Genomic DNA, 20,968 nt, shown 5'->3' on the forward strand with positions numbered 1-20,968 from the left:
TTTCTTTTATTTCCGTCATTGCTTCTTTGATGGACAGATTGAACAGTAGGAGCGAAAGACTACATTCTTGTCTTACACACTTTTTAGTCCGAACGCTTCGTTCTTGGTCGTCCAATCTTATTATTCCGTCTTGGATCTTTTACATAGTGTATATTACCAGTTTCTCCCTATAGCTTACCCCTATTTTTCTCATAATTTCGAACATCTTGCACCTTTTACATTGTCGAATGCTTCTTCCAGGTCGACAAATCCTATGAACGTGTCTTGATTTTTCTTTAGTCTTGCTTCCATTATCAACCGCAACACCATAATTGCCTGTCTGGTGTCTTTACCTTTCATAAAGCGAAACTGATCGTCGTCTAACACAAACTCAACTTTCTTTTCCATTCTTCTGTATATTAACATTGTCAGCAATTAGGATGCATGAGCTGTTAAGCTGATGGTGCGATAGGTCTCGCACTTGTCAGCTCTTGCAGTCTTCGGGATGATATTTTCCCGAAAGTCAGTAGTATGTCGCCACACTCATACATTCTACACACCAACATAAACAGTCGTCTTGTTGCCACTTCCCCCAATGATTTTAGAAATTATATCTATGTGTCATCTATACCTTCTGATTTATTTTACCTGAAGTCCCCCAAAGTTCTTTTAAAGGCTAATACTGGATTCTTTATCTCTTCTAAATCGACTCCTGTTTCTTCTTCTATCATATCAGACAAATCTTCTGCCGCATAGAGGCGTACGCTTTCCACCTATCTCCTCTCTCCTCTGCATTTAACAGTGAAATTGCTGTTGAATTCATAATGTTACCACCCTTGCTTTTAATTTTAATGATTCTGTATGATGAGTCAGTCCCTCCGATATTCATTTCTTTTTCGATGTCTTCACATTTTTCCTGCAGGCATCTCGTCTTAGCTTCCCTGTATTTCCTATTTATTTCATTCCTCAGTGACTCATATTTCTGTATTCCTCAATTTCCCTTAACATTTTTGTACTTTCTTCTTTCATCGATCAACTGAAATAGTTCTTCTGTTATTCATGGTTTCTTACCTATTACCTTGTTTATACCTATGTTTTTCTTTCGAAATTCTGTGAATACCATTTCTAGAGCTATCCATTCCTCTTCAACTGTACTGCCTCCTCTTCTGATTCTTGAACAGAGTATTGGCTTTTACGATCTGAAATTTATTGCAGAACTCAATTAGTCTTCCCCCTCTCTCATCCCTCGTATCACGCCCGTATTCTCCTGTAACCGTTTCTTCTATTCCTTTCCCGACAACTGCATTCCAGTCTCCCATAACTATTAGGTTTTCATCACCCTTTCAATATCTCTCTTCAGCTTCGGCTTGCGACGTCGGCATTTATACCTGAACTATCCTTGTCTGTGTTGTTTTACTGTCGACTCTAATATGAACAACAGTATCATTGAACTGTTTACAGTACCACACTGTCTGCCCTACCTTCCTATTCTTAACGAATCCTACTTCCTTTATGTCATTTTCTGCTGCTGTTGATATTATCCTATATTCATCTGACCAGAGATCCTTTTCTCTATTTCATTTCACTGACCTCTACTTTGTCTATATTGAGTCTTTGCATTTCTCTTTTCAGATTTTCGAGCTTCTCTACCACGTTCAAGCTTCTGACATTCCACGTCCCGGCTTGTAGAACGTTATCCTTTCGTTGATTATTGAAATTTTTTCTCAGCGTCACCTCCCCCTCGGCAGTCCCTTCTCAGACACTGGAATGGGGAACCATTCTGGAATCTTTTTCCGCTGGAGATGTCAACATGACACTTTTTCAATTACAGGTCATATGCCCTATGGATACACATTACGTGTCTTTAATGCTGTGGTTTCCATTTCCATTACCTTCTGCATCCTCATGCCGTTGATCATTGCTGATTCTTATACCTTTAGAGACAATAGAGTGCCTTGAACCTCCGTCCGCTCCTCCCTCCTCTGCCCTCTTTGAAAAGATCGTTGGCAGAATGACAGTGACTTCGTATGCTGGAAATCTTTGACCGCCGGTGCTGATTATTAATCAAAATTTAAGCGGTGATGGGTTTTGAATCCGGTACTAGGACGTTTTTGTACTAGCCAAAGACGCTCTCTCTAACCTTGTTTTTTTCCCATAGCAAATATCACTTATAAGCTAAAGATCTTTTGTTACGGCATACGCCAACGACCTTTTGTTATTGCTAAGTGAAAGTCCAACAAACCTACGTACACACATCCTGCAGGTATTTGCTGATTTACTTGCCTGAACAGAGTGGGTGCAGAATTTAGATTTGAAACTTAACCCATTTGAAACGTAAGCAGTCGTAGTCACTCAAAAACTTTTTATAAATATTTATTTATCGTATCAAATATATGATATTTAATAAATATCAGTACACAGAATCTCTTCCATTCTTAATTGTAAACGATACAGAAATAACTTTTCCTCTTGGACCGTCGCTTGGACTCGACTGAATACAAAATCCAGTCTGTAAGAAGGTATCACCGTCACATCATTCGCTACGAAAATATAACAATATTCCCTTTCGAGCTGAAAAAGAAAGTCGTAGAGTCTCTAATACTCCCCATACTTGATTATGATGATCCTGTTCTCAAAGAACTTCTGTACGACCACTTACGCCGGCTAGAACTGCCGATAAATGTTTGTGTAGAGCACATTTGTGACTTAGCTATTTCGACCATATCACTCCTGCCTACTAACAATACTCATGTCTACACTCATGTCTACACGCTGATAAGCATAGGTACTATCATACTCTAAGCTCCATAGTTTTCTCAGGCACTGAACTCCCTCTTATTTATTTTCAACTCTTACTATACTTTCAGAATAGCATAGCAGAAATACTTATTCTCAAAAAGATAAAATCCTCTCTACAGCATTACATAACACTGCGAAATTCTCTAGATCATTTATTGTGTCATGAATTCATCTTTGGAGCAATCTTTCTCAGAATACCAGAAAAATTAAATTCCTTTCAAATTTCATAAAACAGCTAATGATTCATCTTCTATCACAATAGCAAATTTCTCTCATATACTCTCCCTCACAGCTCTATCTCCCTCCTGTGCATACAGTTCTCTATTTAAATTCTGTCCTTTCCTAACAGCAACTGTCACTGTCATTTCAATCGTCTCTTCTTTCTTCATCTCTTCCGCTTCTGATAATGCTAAGCGATGCTTCAAATGCGCTACACTAATCTATATGATTCATAATGCCATTTATTGTTAATATTGGTAGTTGCGCCAATAATAATAATAATAATTTTGAGTGCTATATAATAATATGGTTTGTGTTGTTCCTGGCCATACATAAGAGAGGACCGTAAAGCTCTAATCTGGTCAGGCTCAATAAGAATAAATAAAAGCGTAAAATTTGCTATGCACTACATATGTGTCTGCTTATGATACCTTTTGTCTTTTAATGATAATGTATTTCAGTATTAAAGTCTGAAACACCCACAATGAAAAGGAACGATTCACTTTTAATTAACTTTAAATTAACATTAAATTCAAATAACAATTCTTGTTTAAATTACGAACTTTGTATTTTGTTTTACTAGTGTATTACATGTAATTTAAACCAGTTCAGTCTAATTCTATATATACCAAACAGAAGAACTGTCCAATTAGTTATATAAATTAATAACGAACACACAATCTATAGTTTTCTACTTACCTCTATCTATATCACCCACCGACGAAGCACATCGGCCGAAAGGTCTAGGACCCTGCAGAAGAAACGTCAAAAATTGTTTCAAGTATTCATTATACTCTATACTACAAAAATTATTCTTAGTTTAATGTTTAACAGGTTTGCCTTTCCCAGAACATACATGTTGTCTTTGTTACTGTTCTTACGGCTAACAAATCAGTATTTACGTCCTTATTATTCTGAATAGTGTTTTTTCTTTTGTATTGGTAAAGTCAAGTGACATAAATAACCCAATAACACAGACACTCTGAAAGGTGTACATCATTACTCTTTTTCGTCAAAAAAATGTAACATTAAAAAAGCCATCAGCCGTGTGTATTTTGAATGTATTTTATTTATGGGAGCAGTTTTGTTGTTCCAGTACTCCGTCTTTTGATCCATAACTAACGTGTAGGAGGAATCCAACCTCATGTGCAGTCTAAATGGGGGTCAGCTTTAAGTAACTCTTACCCTTAAACTTTTGGTTTCAACAACGCTATCGCTTCGTTCATCAACTAAAGACTGCTAAAAAAACTATTTCCGTCATTACATCTTCAATGTACATGATGAACAGTAGGAAGAAAGAACTTCATCTCTACCACATGCTCTTTTTGACCTGAGACTGTTATTCCAGTCTTATTGTTTCCCTCTTGATTGTTATACACATTTCCTATTATCTGTCTGTCTCCCAAACATCTTGCACCATTTTACGTTATCTAACGCTTTTCCTAGGTCGACAAATCCTACAAAAGTGTCTTAACTTTTCTTATCTTGACCACGATATCAACTGCAAGTTAGGAATTCCCTCTCCGGTAATTTCTTAAATCAAACAAATCTCCATATTAGATACACGCACTTTTCCTTTTTAATTCTGTGTATATTCTTCTTCTTTGCTACTTGTATACGTGAACTATTAAGCTAACTGTGCGACTCGCGCATGTATCTCGTATTTGATTGTGTAGATGGCGTTCTTCCGATAGCCTGATTATATGTTCCAGAGTCATAGGTTCTACAGTCCAGTCTAAATTTTCGTTTGGTCATCATCTCCCCAATGATTTTAGAATTTCTAAGTCAATGTTGTCTACGCCTCCTGCTTTACATTTGATCTCAGTCTTCAATAGATCTTTCACACACTGCCTCCAATACAGGAGCCCTTACGTTCAACTCGAATCCCTTTCTCCTTATATCACTTAAAACAGTTTTTGCAATTCGCAGGGGCCCTCGACGTACCCTTTTACCAACCCGCTCTCTCATTTGCGTTTAACAGTGGAATTCTTTTTCAACTCTTAATACTGACTCCTTTGGTTTTAATTTTACCGAAGGATGTCTTGACGTTCCGATTACCGGTTCCTTCTGGATTTCTTCATGTATCGCCTGCAGTCATTTCGCAAAAACTTCCTGCACTTCATATCAATTTCATCACTTTCCATTGCTCTGTCCCTTTCTTTTCATAAATGTTTCTGTATTTCATTCTTTCATCGATCAATTCAAATATTTATTCTGTCGCTCAGAGTTTCCTAGGTTACTTTCCTTCTACTCATCATGTCTGTCCAGGTTAGTAATTGCCTTCTGTGATATTCATCATCGAAATATCTACAGCCTCAGAGAACGTAAAACGCTGATTATCTTTCCTCCGTTGTTCAGTATCCCATTTCCTTACACACATTCCTGACAGTTATCTAATCTTCAACATTACTAAACTGGGAACTGAGTCTGTATCTGCTCCTGGTCACGTACTACAGTATCTCTTTTCAGAGTCTTTGTCTTATGATCACCTGATCCATCTGGCATCTTCCTCTAGGATTCAAGTGCTACTCTCAAACGAAGGCGTTGGCATAAGACAGGAATTCGTCACGTGACGTACCAGGCAAGTAGGAAGATTGGAAAAATTATTCTCGTGTTTCTAGGCCTTTTCCAGATATACCTCTTTCTCCAGCGATTCTTGCACAGTGTATTTGCTATTAGTAGCGGACATTTATTGCAGTACTCAAGGAGTCCTCTTGCTCTCTCATTCCCATTGCCGAGTCCGTATTATTGCACAGAACTAACTTTTATTCCCTCCACTTTTATAGCACTCCGATGCTCCATGATTATTATACACTACTGGCCACTAAATTGCTACACCACGAAGATGACATGCTACAGACGGGAAATTTAACCGACAGGAAGAAGATGCTGTGGTTGCAAATGATTAGCTTTTCAGAGCATTCACACAAGGTTGGTGCCGGTGGCGACACCTACAACGTGCTGATATGAGGAAAGTTTCCAACCGGTTTCTCATACACAAACAACAGTTGACCGGCGTTGCATGGTGAAACGTTGTTGTGATGTCTCGTGTAAGGAGGAGAAATGCGTACCATCACGTTTCCGACTTTGATAAGGGTCAGATTGTAGCCTATCGCTATTGCGGGTTATCATATAGCGACACTGCTGCTCGCGTTGGTCGAGATCCAATGACTGCTAGCAGAATATGGAATCGGTGGGTTCAGGAGGGTCAACAGATGGGGACGATTGCAAGACAACAACTATCTGCACGAACAGTTCGACTTCGTTTGCAGCAGCATGGACTATCAGCTCAGAGACAATGGCTGCGGTTACCCTTGACGCTGCATCACAGACAGGAGCGCCTGCGATGGTGTACTCAACGACGAACCTGGTTGCACGAATGGCAAAACGTCATTTTTTCGGATGAATCCAGGTTCTGTTTACATCATTATGGTGGTTGCATCCGTGTTTGGCGACATCGCGGTGAACACACATTGGAAGCGTGTATTCGTCATCGCCATACTGCCGTATCACCCGGCGTGATGGTATGGGGTGCCATTGGTTACACGCCTCGGTCACCTCTTGTTCGCATTGACGCCACTTTGAACAGTGGACGTTACATTTCAGATGTGTTACGACGCGTGGCTCTACCCTTCATTCGATCCCTGTGAAACCCTGCATTTCAGCAGGATAATGCACGACCGCATGTTGCAGGTCCTGTACGGACCTTCGGGATACAGAAAATGCTCGACTGCTGCCCTGGCCAGCACATTCTCCAGATCTCTCACCAATTGAAAACGTCTAGTCAATGGTGGCCGATCAACTGGCTCGTCACAATACGCCAGTCACTACTCTTGATAAACTGAGGTATCGTGTTGAAGCTGCATGGGCAGCTGTAGCTGTACACGCCATCCAAGCTCTGTCTGACTCAATGCCCAGGCGTACCAAGGCCGTTATTGCGGCCAAAGGTGGTTGTTCTGGGTACTGACTTCTCAGGATCTATGCACCCAAATTGAGTGAAAATGTAATCACATGTCAGTTCTAGTATAATATCTTTGTCCAATGAATACCCGTCTGTCATCTGCATTTCTTCTTGGTGTAGCAATTTTAATGGCCAGTAGTGTATTTTAATCGCCCACTGCATTATGAGTTACTCGTTGAGTGCCATCGTACGCTCTCTCTCTTCATTTTCTGCTTGTGATGTCGATACATAAACACGAAAAATTGTTGTTGGCGTTGCTTTTCTGTCGATTCTGGCGAGAATAATGATCGATCAGTCTGCCTGTGGCAGCCATAGTGAGCGGACATGCGGTGTTGGTGTGCGCCGCGAGTGGGGCTGTTTATGTGTGCTAGAGTGCTCTCTGTTTCCTTTCACAGCGTGCTTCCGTCACGGTTCGGTAAAACTATCGCTTTTGAACTAAAACAAATGAAGTAAAACTGGATGATGAGGAATTCTCAGGCTTTCATATGTGTTAGTGTATTGAAAGGAGGAGGTAAGATGGACATCAACAAAAACAAAACAAGGAAAATGGAATGTAGTCGAATTAAAATATGTTCTGCAGAGGGAATTAGATTAGGAAACGAGACGCTTAAAGCAGTAGATCTACATCTACGTCTACATGATTACTCTCCAATTCACATTTAAGTGCTTGGCAGAGTGTTCATCGAATCACAATCATACTATCTCCCTACCATTCCACTCCCGAACAGCGCGCGGGAAAAACGAACGCCTAAACCTTTCTGTTCGAGCTCTGATTTCTCTTATTTTGTTTTGATGATCATTCCTACCTATGTAGGTTGGGCTCAACATAATATTTTCGCATTCGGAAGAGAAAGTTGGTGACTGAAATTTCGTAAATAGATCTGGCCGCGACGAAAAACGTCTTTGCTTTAAAGACTTCCATCCCAACTCGCGTATTATATCTGCCACACTCTCTCCCCTATTACGCGATAATACAAAACGAGGTGCCCTTTCTTGCACCCTTTCGATGTCTTCGGTCAATCCCACCTGGTAAGGACCCCACACCGCGCAGCAATATTCTAACAGAGGACGAACGAGTGTAGTGTAAGCTGTCTCTTTAGTGGACTTGTTGCATCTTCTAAGTGTCCTGCCAATGAAACGCAACCTGCTCGCCTTCCCCACAATATTATCTATGTGGTCTTTCCAACTGAAGTTGTTTGTAATTTTTACACCCAGGTACTTAGTTGAATCGATAGCCTTGAGAATTGTACTATTTATCGAGTAATCGAATTACAACGGATTTCTTTTGGAACTCATGTGGATCACCTCACACTTATCGTTATTTAGCGTCAACTGCCACCTGCCACACCATACAGCAATCTTTTCTAAATCGCTTTGCAACTGATACTGGTCTTCGGATGACCTTACTAGACGGTAAATTACAGCATCATCTGCGAACAACCTAAGAGAACTGCTCAGATTGTCACCCAGGTCATTTATATAGATCAGGAACAGCAGAGGTCCCAGGACACTTCCCTGGGGAACACCTGATATCACTTCAGTTTTACTCGATGATTTGCCGTCTATTACTACGAACTGCGACCTTCCTGACAGGAAATCACGAATCCAGTCACACAACTGAGACGATACCCCATAGGCCCGCAGCTTGATTAGAAGTCGCTTGTGAGGAACGGTGTCAAAAGCTTTCCGGAAATCTAGAAATACGGAATCAACCTGAGATCCCCTGTCGGTAGCGGCCATTACTTCGTGCGAATAAAGAGCTATCTGCGTTGCACAAGAACGATGTTTTCTGAAACCACGCTGATTACGTATCAATAGATCGTTCCCCTCGAGGTGATTCATTATGTCTGAATACAGTATATGCTCCAAAACCCTACTGCAAACCGACGTCAATGATACAGGTCTGTAGTTTGATGGATTACTCCTACTTCTTAAACACTGGTGCGACCTGCGCAATTTTCCAATCTGTAGGTACAGATCTATCGGTGACAGGAAATGTATATGATTGCTAAGTAGTGAGCTATTGTATCAGCGTAATCTGAAAGGAACCTAATCTGGACCTGAAGACTTGCCCGTATCAAGCGATTTGAGTTGCTTCGAAACCCCTAAGGTATCTACTTCTAAGAAACTCATGCTAGCAGCTGTTCGTGTTTCAAATTCTGGAATATTCCATTCGTCTTCCCTGGTGAAGGAATTTCCGAAAACTGCGTTCAATAACTCCGCTTTAGCGGCACAATCGTCGGTAACAGTACCATCGGCACTGCGCAGCGAAGGTATTGACTGCGTCTTGCCGTTTGTGTACTTTACATACGACCAGAATTTCTTCAGATTTTCTACCAAATTTCGAGACAATGTTTCGTTGTGGAATCTATTAAAGGCATCTCGCATTGAAGTCCGTGCCAAATTTCGCGCGTCTGTAAATTTTAGCCAATCTTCGGGATTTCGCATTCTTCTGAACTTCGATGCTTTTTCCGTTGCCTCTGCAACACCGTTCGGACCTGTTTTGTGTACCATGGAGGATCAGTTCCATCTCTTACCAATTTATGAGGTATGAATCTCTCAATTGCTGTTGCTACTATATCTTTGAATTTGAGCCACATCTCGTCTATATTTGCATAGTCAGTTCGGAAGAAATGAAGATTCTCTCTTAGGAAAGCTTCTAGTGCACTTTATCTGCTTTTTTAAATAAAATTATTTTGCGTTTGTTTCTGGCGGATTTGGAAGAAACGGTATTGAGCCTAGCTACAACGACCTTGTGATCACTAATCCCTGTATCAGTCTTGATGCTCTCTATTAGCTCTGGATTGTTTGTGGCTAAGAGGTCAAGTGCGTTTTCGCAACCATTTACAATTCGCGTGGGTTCGTGGACTAACTACTCGAAATAATTTTCGGAGAAAGCATTTAGGACAATCTCGGAAAATGTTTTCTGCCTGCCACCAGTTTTGAACAAGTATTTTTGCCAACATATCGAGGGAAGGTTGAAGTCCCCACCAAATATAACCGTATGAGTGGGGTATTTATTTGTTACGAGACTCAAATTTTCTCTGAACTGTTCAGTAACTATATCATCGGAGTCTGGGCGTCGGTAGAAGGAGCCAATTATTAACTTAGTTCGGCTGTTAAGTATAACCTCCACCCATACCAATTCACACGGAGTGTCTACTTCGACTTCACTACAAGATAAACCACTACTGACAGACACAAACACTCCACCACCAATTCTGCCTAATCTATCTTTCCTCAACACCGTCTGAGACTTCGTAAAAATTTCTGCAGAACTTATTTCAGGCCTTAGCCAGCTTTCTGTACCTATAACGATTTCAGATTCTGTGCTTTCTATTAGCGCTCGAAGCTCAGGGACTTTCCCAGCACAACTACAACAATTTACAGCTACAATTACGACTGTTCCTTGATCCAAGCACGTCCTGTATTTGCCATGCACCCTTTGAGATTGCAGCCCATCCCGTACTTTCCCGAGGCCTTCTAGCCTAAAAAACCGCCCAGTCCACGCCACACAGCCTCCGCTACCCGTGTAGCCGCCAGCTGAGTGTAGTGAACTCCTGACCTATTTATTCAGCGGAACCCGAAACCCCACCACCCTATGGCGCAAGCCAAGGAATCTGCAGCCAACACGTTCGCAAAACCGTCTGAGCCTCTGATTCAGACCCTCCACCCGGCTCTGCAGCAAAGGTCCGCAGTCGGTTCTGTCAACGATGTTGCAGATGGTGAGCTCTGCCTTCATCTCGTAAGCAAGACCGGCAGCCTTCACCAAATCAGATAGCCGCTGGAATCCAGAGAGAATTTCCTCAGACCCAAAGCGACCCACGTCATTAGTGCCGACATGTGCCACCACCTGCAGCTGGCTGCACCCTGTGCTCTTCATGGCATCCGGAAGGACCCTTTCCACATCAGGAATGACTCCACCCGGAATGCACACGGAGTGCACACTGGATTTCTTGCCCTCCTTAGCCGCCATATCCCAAAGGGGCCCCATTACGCGCCTAACATTGGAGCTTCCAACTACCAATAAGCCCACCCTCTGCGATTGCCCGAACCTTGAAGGCTGAGAATCATCCTCTGAAACAGGGCAGGCAGCTGCATCTGGCTCAGCCAGAGACAGTACCTGAAACCTGTTTCTCAGACGCACCGGGGAGGCTTTCTGATCAGACTCTGGGGACGTCTTTCGCTGCCTGCCACGCCTTGGAACGACCTCCCAATCAACCACAGGCGAGAGTTCAGCCCCACTGCGGGCAGCAAACGGGGCAACCACAGCGGCAGACCGATCTGGGGACAGACGGGACGAGGTTGACATCCCCGTGATACCCAAGTCCGGCTCCCCACAGTGGTGCCCATTGGCAACAGCCTCAAGCTGCGCGACCGAAGTCAGCGCCGCCTGCAACTGTGAGCGAAGGGATGCCAACTCAGCCCTCATCCGAACACAGCAATCACAGTTTTGATATTTAAGCAGAAAAATAAATGATGGCTGAAGCAGAGCGCATATAAAATGTAGACTGGCGATGGTAAAAATAGCGTTTCTGAAGAAGAGAAATTTGTTAAGATCGAGACTGATGACCTCAGAAGTTAAGTCCCATAGTGCTCAGAATCATTTGAACCATTTTGTTAAGATCTAATATTGATATATGTGTTAGGAACGCCTTTCATCTAGTATTTGTATGGAGTGTAGCCATGTATCGAAGTGAAACATGGTCATTAGCAGTTTAGACAAGAAGAGAATAGAAGCCTTTGAAATGTTGAGCTACGGAAGAATGCTGATGGTTAGGTGGGTATATCATGTAACTACCGAGGAGGTACGGAATAGAACTGGGGTGTCACAATCTGACTAGAAGCAGAGGTAGATTGGAAGGACACATTCTGGGACACCAAGGGATCACTAGTTTGGTACTGGAGAGAAGTGTGGCAGGTAAAAATCTTAGAGGGAGACCAAAAGATAAATATAATAAGCAGAAGAATGTAGGTTGCAGTAGTTATTCGCAGATAAAGATGCTTGCACAGGATAGAGTAGAATGGAGAGCTGCATCTAACCAGTCTGAAGACTGAAGACCACAACTACAGCAACAACAACATTAAAAGAGCGTATTTGTGAGACGCATAAAATTTAAGCACGATGGTAGTTTGGTAAGCACAGCTGCCATTACTTGTGCTGGTTTCGGTTTAAGAGCTGTAAGAATTTAAATCAGCACTTTAAAGTTCCACCTGGTAAAGTACGAAGTATTAACGATGGGTTGGAGAGGATACATTGTCAGATGGAGGTCTGCATGGTAAACTAAATGAAATTAGGTTAGCTAGAGTGGAGTTTCAGAAGCATATAGAGTTTTGTCTCTTTACCTGTAAGCACAAAGGATTTAACAAATGAACATTAACCCTGTACTCAGCAGAACATTTTAATAATTCTTGTGATCGCAGAAGACTTTTAAGGGACTTGGTGATAACGGCTACCACCGGATAAGTACACATGCAACTAGTTTGTCAAGGTGAAATTAAATCAGTGCATCTTACATCCCTTTAAGCGAATACATCTGAATGGGGTGAAGAAATGAAACTAATGCTCTGAAAACAAATGTAGTGCAAATACATCAGAGTCAGCTATATCAAAAACAGACAGGAATAATATGGAGCAACAGCGTCCAGAAAATTCAAACGTACGGAAGCAAAAATAGGGCATATAGAAAACAACAAACTGAAGTAATTATTTCCAGGAATGACAGGTTCACTTGATCAAGAAGTAAGTAAGGCTCGAGTAATTGTGGAAAAGGTGGGAAAAGTTATGTAAAACACGAGTAAGAAACAAACGATCAACAGGTGAACAAATTACTGCGGAATTGGAGCAAACGGAGACCTGAATGTTACTCAGTATGAGGACTATGAAATTAAGGAGCGCAGTGTGGCTAATGATGTAGGAAACAATACTGTGATGCAACCTAAAAGGCCGACATGATGTATCCCTAACAGAGAAAGGTCCAGGAGCAATTAACATCACAAAAGAAGGAAAGACGATGAGAAAGACTACACACGCTCTGTGGAGAAAGGTTACATACACTCCGTGTGTGAGCATCAAGAAAAGTTCTGTACCCACAAGAATGTAGGGACATTGGACTGGCGAGCGGTATACAGAAATACGGACCCAGGGCTGATGAACCTCTAGGCACACCGGGAGAATTTCAACTTTAGCTTCTTTTATTTGGCTCATATATGCTATAATTAAACGGGGCAGGCCTATAACACTGCAACAATTATGTAAACAAACTCACGAGCAAATAGAAAATATCAGTAATTGCAGATTTTCTGTATCGCTTTTCTGTTGACGCAGCTGATGTACAGTACGTTTCCTCAGAGGAAATCCATGTGACGTTCTACGAGTCTTATATGAATATCCGCAGGACTTGTTGATCATGGAGGAATTCTGTTTTCGGAAATAAAACTCTCAGATTCGCGTCGTGAAATTTCTGGACTTCTTTTTGGCAAACCAACACTGAAAATACCAATTGTTGGTCAGGTAATAAAACTGAGGGATCCAAATATTAAAGTAGTATGTGTATTTGCTGCATAAGAACACACAGATAATTACCTAAGGCAATGATTTCTACTGTATGTTACATATTATTGACCAACATCCAAATTTAACAGACTGAAGCCTTGGATTTCATGACACTTGGAAACCAACACATGTATAGGTACCGACCTACACCTGTCTAATGAACGCAGCAGTAACAGGCTGGATAGTATTTCTGCGAAGGTCATCGAAAACGAATCTAATTAAGCCTGACATCGTTCCTCTCACCTTCTCTGATTATTACTGTTACATAACCCATATCGAGATACTACCACAGCAAAGATCAAGATTTTGAAGCACATCATTATGCGAAGGATTGGAATAATTTAACAGCGTATGGTGGCTTGTATAAGACAAGTACAGAAATATTCTAACGCTTTTGAATGCTGGGTAAAACTGGCAAACCGGCGGACTAAGAAGTTTCTAATACGCTTTTGAAGCTGCAAAAGACGGGTACAAGAAGACATCTTGAATTTCGAATATTCATGTATCTGTAAATCTCGTACCACACGTACAGACCTCGTGTGTGATATACAAAGTATTGATAAGGTTTATGTTAAAATTTAAGCTGCCACATAGCAACAGCTGGAAGGTCTTAAAGAAAGAACCTAAGTGATAAACGAAGCCGAGGCATAGTAAAAGGTATGCAAACAGAGAAAGTAAATGTAGTAAGAGAGCAGAAAGGTGTTCTAAAGAAATCATACCAACATTTGAAACCTTTGTGGAGAGGGTGTTACCGGTGATTAGAAAACTCACGATGTGACAAAAAAGCTCGGCACGAACAAAGAGATTCTTCAATAAATAAGACGATTAGCAGAAGGGAAACCACCGGGCTTAGAATGAACACCAGCCGAGTCTTATGAGATTGTTGGGAGAGGATAAATCAGCAAACCACCAATATAATGAATTGTATACGATATTCTGCAACATTTTGATGAAGGAATAGCCGTACTAATCCCAATTTGATAACATTACGCAACAAAAGCGAGTGCAGACGTATTACCAGTTGTCTTCTTGAAAGCATTCGATAGAAGAAGCCGGAAGTTCCTTTACAGAATAATGACCGCGAAAGGGCTTAATCCCGAATTCATAAAACCACTAAGTCATATACAGCTTGTGAAGCTCGACAATTGTGATAAATGGACAAAGAACTGATAAAAAAACATAAATCGCTCAGTAAAACAAATATACCCCTTATCCATGACGGTGCTCCCGTTAGTGCTGGATCTCCTTTGTCAATAATAGATCATGAAATTTCATTATTAAACGCCGTTAGTGTATTTTCTGCGTCTGTAGCAAATGTGGATGTTGTCGGAATAGCGCTAAAGAACCGAGAAGATATGACTAAAGTTTTGGGAATGTTGCACAAGCAAAGAGCAGCAGGAGATGCTAAAGTGAATAGCCACAAGGCCGAGATTATTATATTAGGAATGCGTATCAGAGTAACCAACAAACATGCGTTTCGGGAGACAGAGACACGAAAAATATTAGATGTAATTTACAACTCTCAAAAAATAAGTAACTGGAGAAAGGTGTTACGAGTTTTTAGAGAGAAAATGAAAGGCAAATACTGAAAGAGACTTTTCATTACTCCAAAATAGAGGCTGTTAATAATCTATTTTGGCTAAAATACGGTATAAATCGTACCAGTGCCGAAACAAATCGTAATTTGGATAAAATCTTAAATACACTGGTGTATCTGGCAGCTTAATATGCTCAAGGTTAAAATGTCAACTTTAACTTCATCGTAGCATAAGGAAGATTATAGTTGTGGGATGTTAAAAGGCAATGTGATGCCGTATTCTTGTAGGATATAAATCGTGGAAGGAAGTAAAAGAACTACGGAATGGTTTAACAGCTGTGATTTTGAAACATATACAACAACGAAGCGTTAACCTACCTAGCCAGTATATCTCAGTCATTTCTTGAACTGTACGGGGCCATATTACAAGGAATGCAGCTGTATAATCGATGCAATAAGATGCAAAACCTTCAAAAAAACTGCAGTATATAAAGGTGCTCCATAAATCCGAAGTTAACAGTATTCTAAGGCAATAAACTGCCAGAGAACGAACGTCAGTATAGCAAATATATCCAAAGGACATTTAACTTTGTTTTGTGAACTTGATATCTGGGAGTAAATTAAACAGCAGCAGTAAATACAAAGCTTAGCTCGATTAAGCTACATGAAACAAACAACTAAAAATTTCGAAAAATTTCATATTACTGCCTTGAGGAGTTGGTCAAACTCTACACTTACACGATCAGTTTCAGTCGGCTGCCCATCATCAGGTTCGTAAAGGTATTCACAGCACCATGTCAGGCGAAATATAAAATCATTATGACCAGATGATAAAATCATGAGTTATACACTGTTGTCATACCGCGATATAAATTACATTGCCAGTTTATAAATCCTGTGCTAGGTAGTGTTCTCACTCATGTTATAAATGCAATCGGCGTTAACACTATGAACAGATTCATACCGCATGGAGAAGACCTCACAGACAAGACCATGTAGACAAGAAAGTGGTATGAGTATCAGAACAATGTATAATTCACGATTTTGTCACCCGACGATTAGGATTTTCATCTAGCATGGTACTATGAACACTGAAACTGCTTGTGTAAGTAAAGAACTTTATCAGAAACTCAAGACGGTAATATGACATTGTTCAAATATATGAGCTGTGGGAAACAACCTCCTGGAAACTGGTAACAGTCGTCTCTGCGGGGGGAAAACAGTCTCGGAAATTTCTGTCAATCAAATACGAGAAAAGTACAAACTAAACTTAGTGTGTAGAACAAACTCAAGACATATACTGACGACGAAATTCTTATAGAGAGGAGACAAAATGCGAAAATATTGCAGCTGTGCTATGCCAGTCTATATGAGTTCTTTAGCCGTATAATCAGTATGAACGAGTATTGTATAGCTATTATCAAGAGACAAAGGAAACTTGCGGATACACCACCACCATAAAGTGCAGTTACCCAACTGTCATCGGGGTAGGTGACGTTCAATGTATTCCGGGACTGCCATGGTGCGATTCCAAGAAGTTGTATTCGCAAGGGGCAAATCGCCTAAAGAAGCCACAGGACTGTTGAAGGAATGACGTTTCAGTCGGCTGTAGAATGATTGTTCTGAAGGTAATTTACCATCTGTAACAATCACATTAATATCAAATTAAGTGTTTCAGCCGAAATCAGATATATTTACATCGTAACACATGACTTGGTTCATTCTCATTAATACAGAAACCACAATGTTCACCCATGCAGTCAATCCAGTGAGGTTTCTACAGTGATGGGAGTGAACCACGACAAGTATTTTATGATACGAGGATGGCCGATTCCAGTCGAAACTGGTCGTTTCGTTTGAAATTAGTGTGACTGTGACGGAAAATAAATTATTTTCGAGGCGTTGTGGGAAGTTGTCCAAGAGGGTGTTTTTGTTCCACGACAACGCCTCAGGTCATTCTGCACGGGACAGAGTGCAACACAAGTTGCTCCTTTGGGCTATCAAATTTTGCCTCACCTTCCTCAATTCTCCTGACATGGCGCGCAGTAGCTATGTCACGGCGTGGCAAGGATTTCCGGGATGATGAGGAGGTGGGTATTTCCTGAACAACCGATGCAACAAAGGTCTCACCCAGGTTATCCATCGTTTGAAAGAACGTAACTATCCCTCCTATATGGTCACACACAATGACGTGATAAAAATCATGGGATAGCAACATGTCCGTATACAGATGGCAGTAGCATTACGTACACAAGATCTAAAGAGCACTGTCGGAGCTGTCATTTGTACTCAGGTGATTCATGTGAAAAGTTTTCCGACGTGTTTGTGGCCGCACGACGTGAATTAACAGACTTTGAACGCGCAGTGGTAGCTGGAGCTAGACGCTTGGGACATTCCACCTAGTAACTCATTAGGGAATTCAATAATCCGAGATCCATAGTGTGAAGAGCGTGCCGGGAATACTAAATTTCACTGCCGAGAATAATAGATTACAAAGAAGTGACCGTGCGCCTTCACTTAACGGCCGAGAGCAGTGGCGTTTGCATAGAGTTGTCAGTGTTAACAGACGTGCAAGAATGTGTAAAATAACCGCAGAAATCAATTTGGTACGTACGACGAACGTATCCGTTAGCACAGAGTGGCGAAATTTGGCGTTAATGGGCTATAACAGCATACAACCGATGCGAGTGCCTTTACTAACAGCACGACATCGCCTGCAGCGCCTCTTCTGGGCTCGTGGCCATATCGGTTGGACCCTCGTCGACCGGAAAACTGAGTCCTAGTCATACGAGTCGCGATTTCCGTTGGCAAGAGCTGATGGTAAGGTTCGAGTGTGGCGCAGACCGCACGTAGCAATGGATCCAAGTTGTGAACAAGGCACAGTGCAAGCTGCAGGCTCCCCATAATGGTGTGGGCTGTGTTTACATGGAATGGATTGGGTCCTCTGGTCAAAATAATTTTCCGCTACTTGGAGACGATTTGTAGCCATTGATGGATTTCATGTTCTCAAACAACGATGGAATTTTTATGGATAACAATAAGCCACGTCACCTGGTCGCAGTTGTTCGTGACTGGATTGAAGAACGTTGTGGACACTTCGAGCAATGATTTGTCCACTCAGATCGCCCGACATGAACCCCGTCGAACATTTATGGGTCACGATCGAGAGATCAATTCGAGCATAACATCTTGCACCGGCAAAACTTTCGCAGTTATGGCTCGGGACTTGTTGCGTCCATGCCAAGTCGATTTGTTGCACGAAGCAGGGCAAAAGGAGGTCCAACATTACATTAGGAGGCGAAGGTAACTCCATCTTCTGGTGGAGTATGGGACTACGGCTGTTCAATGTTCAATCAAGACAATACCAATCGCCGTTATATAGGTTTATTTCTAGGCAACCAGTTCCGACGTTACATTACGCCATCTTCAGACCAAAAATGTTCCAATCCAGTAACCTTCGTGTTACAAATATAGCAGCGCCTTTAACTGGTCTCGTAATAGCCATTAGGAGACCAGTTAAAGACACTGATATATTTGCAACACGAAGGTTACTGGATTGCAGCAGTCTTGGCCTGAAGATGACGTAGTGTAACGTCGAAACTGGTAGCCTAGAAATAAACCTATATAACGGCGATTGGTGTTGTTTTTATTGAACATTAGGAGGTATCCCATGACTTTTGGGACCGTAGTATATGAGATGTGAAAATGTCAAGCAGCCTGTTACAGTCAGTTCGCTAGCCCGCTGAATGGCAAGCAGACTTGCCACAGGAGCAGCCGCACTTACCCTGTGAGCGGTGACGCTACCAGCCGCCAACAGCAGAGCCAGCAGCAGCGCTGCCGGAGAGAGCACGGTGGTCGCCATGGTGTGTGGCGGTCGGCGGCCGGCGCGCCCGCTTTATACCGCGGCGGGCGGATGCCGCCGCTTCCGGCAGCCTCGGTGCGCCTTTCCACTTGCCGGGACTCTGCTCCGCTCTTCAGCCGAATCGCGGGTGACGCCACGCTCTGCAAAAAAACCCGTGTCTGAGATAAGGCGCTGCGCGGCGTGGCGCGGCCGAGCTGTGTAAATAAGCTGATACTGTCGCTCCCTAGTTTGCGGGCAACGAAGGCTTCGCCGAAACGCCGCTCCCCACCAGTCGTTGCAAAGATGGAAGGCAGGTTAGGGTTGAACAGTGTTTCGTCATTCCACAAAACTTTAAGCAACCAGTATCTCCAACATCCTCAATGAAATTAATACAATTATAAAAGTTCAAAAAGACAAACGCTCTTGTGGGGTTGATGGTATTTCAAACAGAATTTCGAAAAGTTCTCGCAAAATCATAAGTAATGTCCTTAGTGATATATACTCGTACAATGCATCATTGGCACACCGAATTTATCCAGACAGGTTTAAATATGTAGTTATTAAGCCACACCGCCGCGCGGGATTAGCCGCGAGTTCTAGGGCGCTGCACTGATCGACTGTGTGGCTGGTCCCGGCGGAGGTTCGAGTCCTCCCTCCGCCATGGGTGTGTGTGTTTGTCCTTAGGATAATTTAGGTTAAGTAGTGTGTAAGCTTAGGGACTGATGACCTTAGCAGTTAAGTCACATAAGGTTTCAAACACACTTGAACACACACACTATTAAGCCACACCGTAAGAAAGGTGGCAAGAAAAACAATCATTCAGTTTCCTTACTGATACATTTTTCCAAAATATTCGAGAAAATAATATACTCAAGAACAGTTGCACAGCCGGCCGGAGTGGTCGTGCGGTTCTAGGCGCTACAGTCTGGAGCCGAGCGAACGCTACGGTCGCAGGTTCGAATCCTGCCTCGGGCATGGATGTGTGTGATGTCCTTAGGTTAGTTAGGTTTAATTAGTTCTAAGTTCTAGGCGACTGATGACCTCAGAAGTTAAGTCGCATAGTGCTCAAAGCCATTTGAACCATTTTTGAACTGTTGCACTCTCAAAAGGAAACAATTTGCTTAGTATATTACAGTCTCAATTCCAGAGAGATTGCCCGACTGAGAATGCTATTTATACAGTCACTTATCAAAGAGTACAAGCCTTAAATTATAATATATCTCCAACAGCTATTTTTTGCGATCCCTCCAAGGGCTCCGATTGTTTAGACCATTATATTCTCTCAGAAAAACTCAAAGTTTAGGGAATTGATGGTTTTACACACAGCTGGTTTGAATCATACTTGAAAAACAGAATGCAAGACATCGTGCTTAGTAGTTCAGACAACGTCGCAAAGGTAGAAAAAACTAGTGCCTGGGGTAAAATCAGAAAAGGAGTCTCTCAGGATTCAATTTTGAGTTCAAATGGTTCAAATGGCCCTAAGCGCTATGGGACATAACATCTGAGGTCATCAGTCCCCTAGAGTTAGAACTACTTAAAACTAAGTAACCCAAGGACATCACATACATCCACCCCCGAGGCGACCCTAGCAGCAACGCGTTTCCAGACTGAAGCGCCTAGAACCGCTTGGCCACAACTGCCGGCGCAATTTTGGGTCCAGTCCTGTTCTTCATACCGGTTTTAAAAAGGAGGTGTCGACTACTTTGAGAGGTGGTAGTGCTCATCGAAACAAGAAAAATAAGTCCAATAAACACGGATCCGGATACACATACTTTCCGAGATAAACGGGTGTTTATAGGAGGGCCTGCGCGATGCTTGGTTGTGGATATTGGCACTGTCGGCAGGGCATCGTGATGTCTTACTCACAGTACTCTACCAACCACTAGGTGGTCTGCAGTCAGTTGTGTGGTTCGAGTCGTGTTGTAAGCTACGTTAGTTTTCGTCGTATTTGTGTGCCTTATTGTACTGCACTGTCAATCCAGGGCATGAACCAGAAATGCATTACTCATTAACGAATTGTCTACCTTACTGGAGGCTGTGGCATTGCAACAACGAATACAATGTGGTTCATGCATG

The 20,968-nt window shown here is 42.1% G+C and overlaps 1 protein-coding gene across 1 annotated transcript in view; it reads right to left on the reverse strand.

Moving 5' to 3' along the window:
- Positions 1 to 18,975, reverse strand: part of LOC124615864 — a 45,200-nt gene extending 26,225 nt beyond the window's left edge. Inside the window, exons 1-2 of the mRNA XM_047144024.1 lie at positions 18,836 to 18,975; positions 3,697 to 3,748 (exon numbers count right to left, since the gene is read on the reverse strand). Of these exons, the coding sequence (XP_046999980.1) occupies positions 3,697 to 3,748; positions 18,836 to 18,913 (130 nt within the window). The 5' untranslated portion in view covers positions 18,914 to 18,975. The remainder of the gene's footprint in view (positions 1 to 3,696; positions 3,749 to 18,835) is intronic.
- Positions 18,976 to 20,968: the final 1,993 nt, after the last annotated feature.

This window comes from Schistocerca americana, chromosome 5 (assembly GCF_021461395.2).
Source record: "Schistocerca americana isolate TAMUIC-IGC-003095 chromosome 5, iqSchAmer2.1, whole genome shotgun sequence".
Taxonomy (NCBI): domain Eukaryota; kingdom Metazoa; phylum Arthropoda; class Insecta; order Orthoptera; family Acrididae; genus Schistocerca; species Schistocerca americana.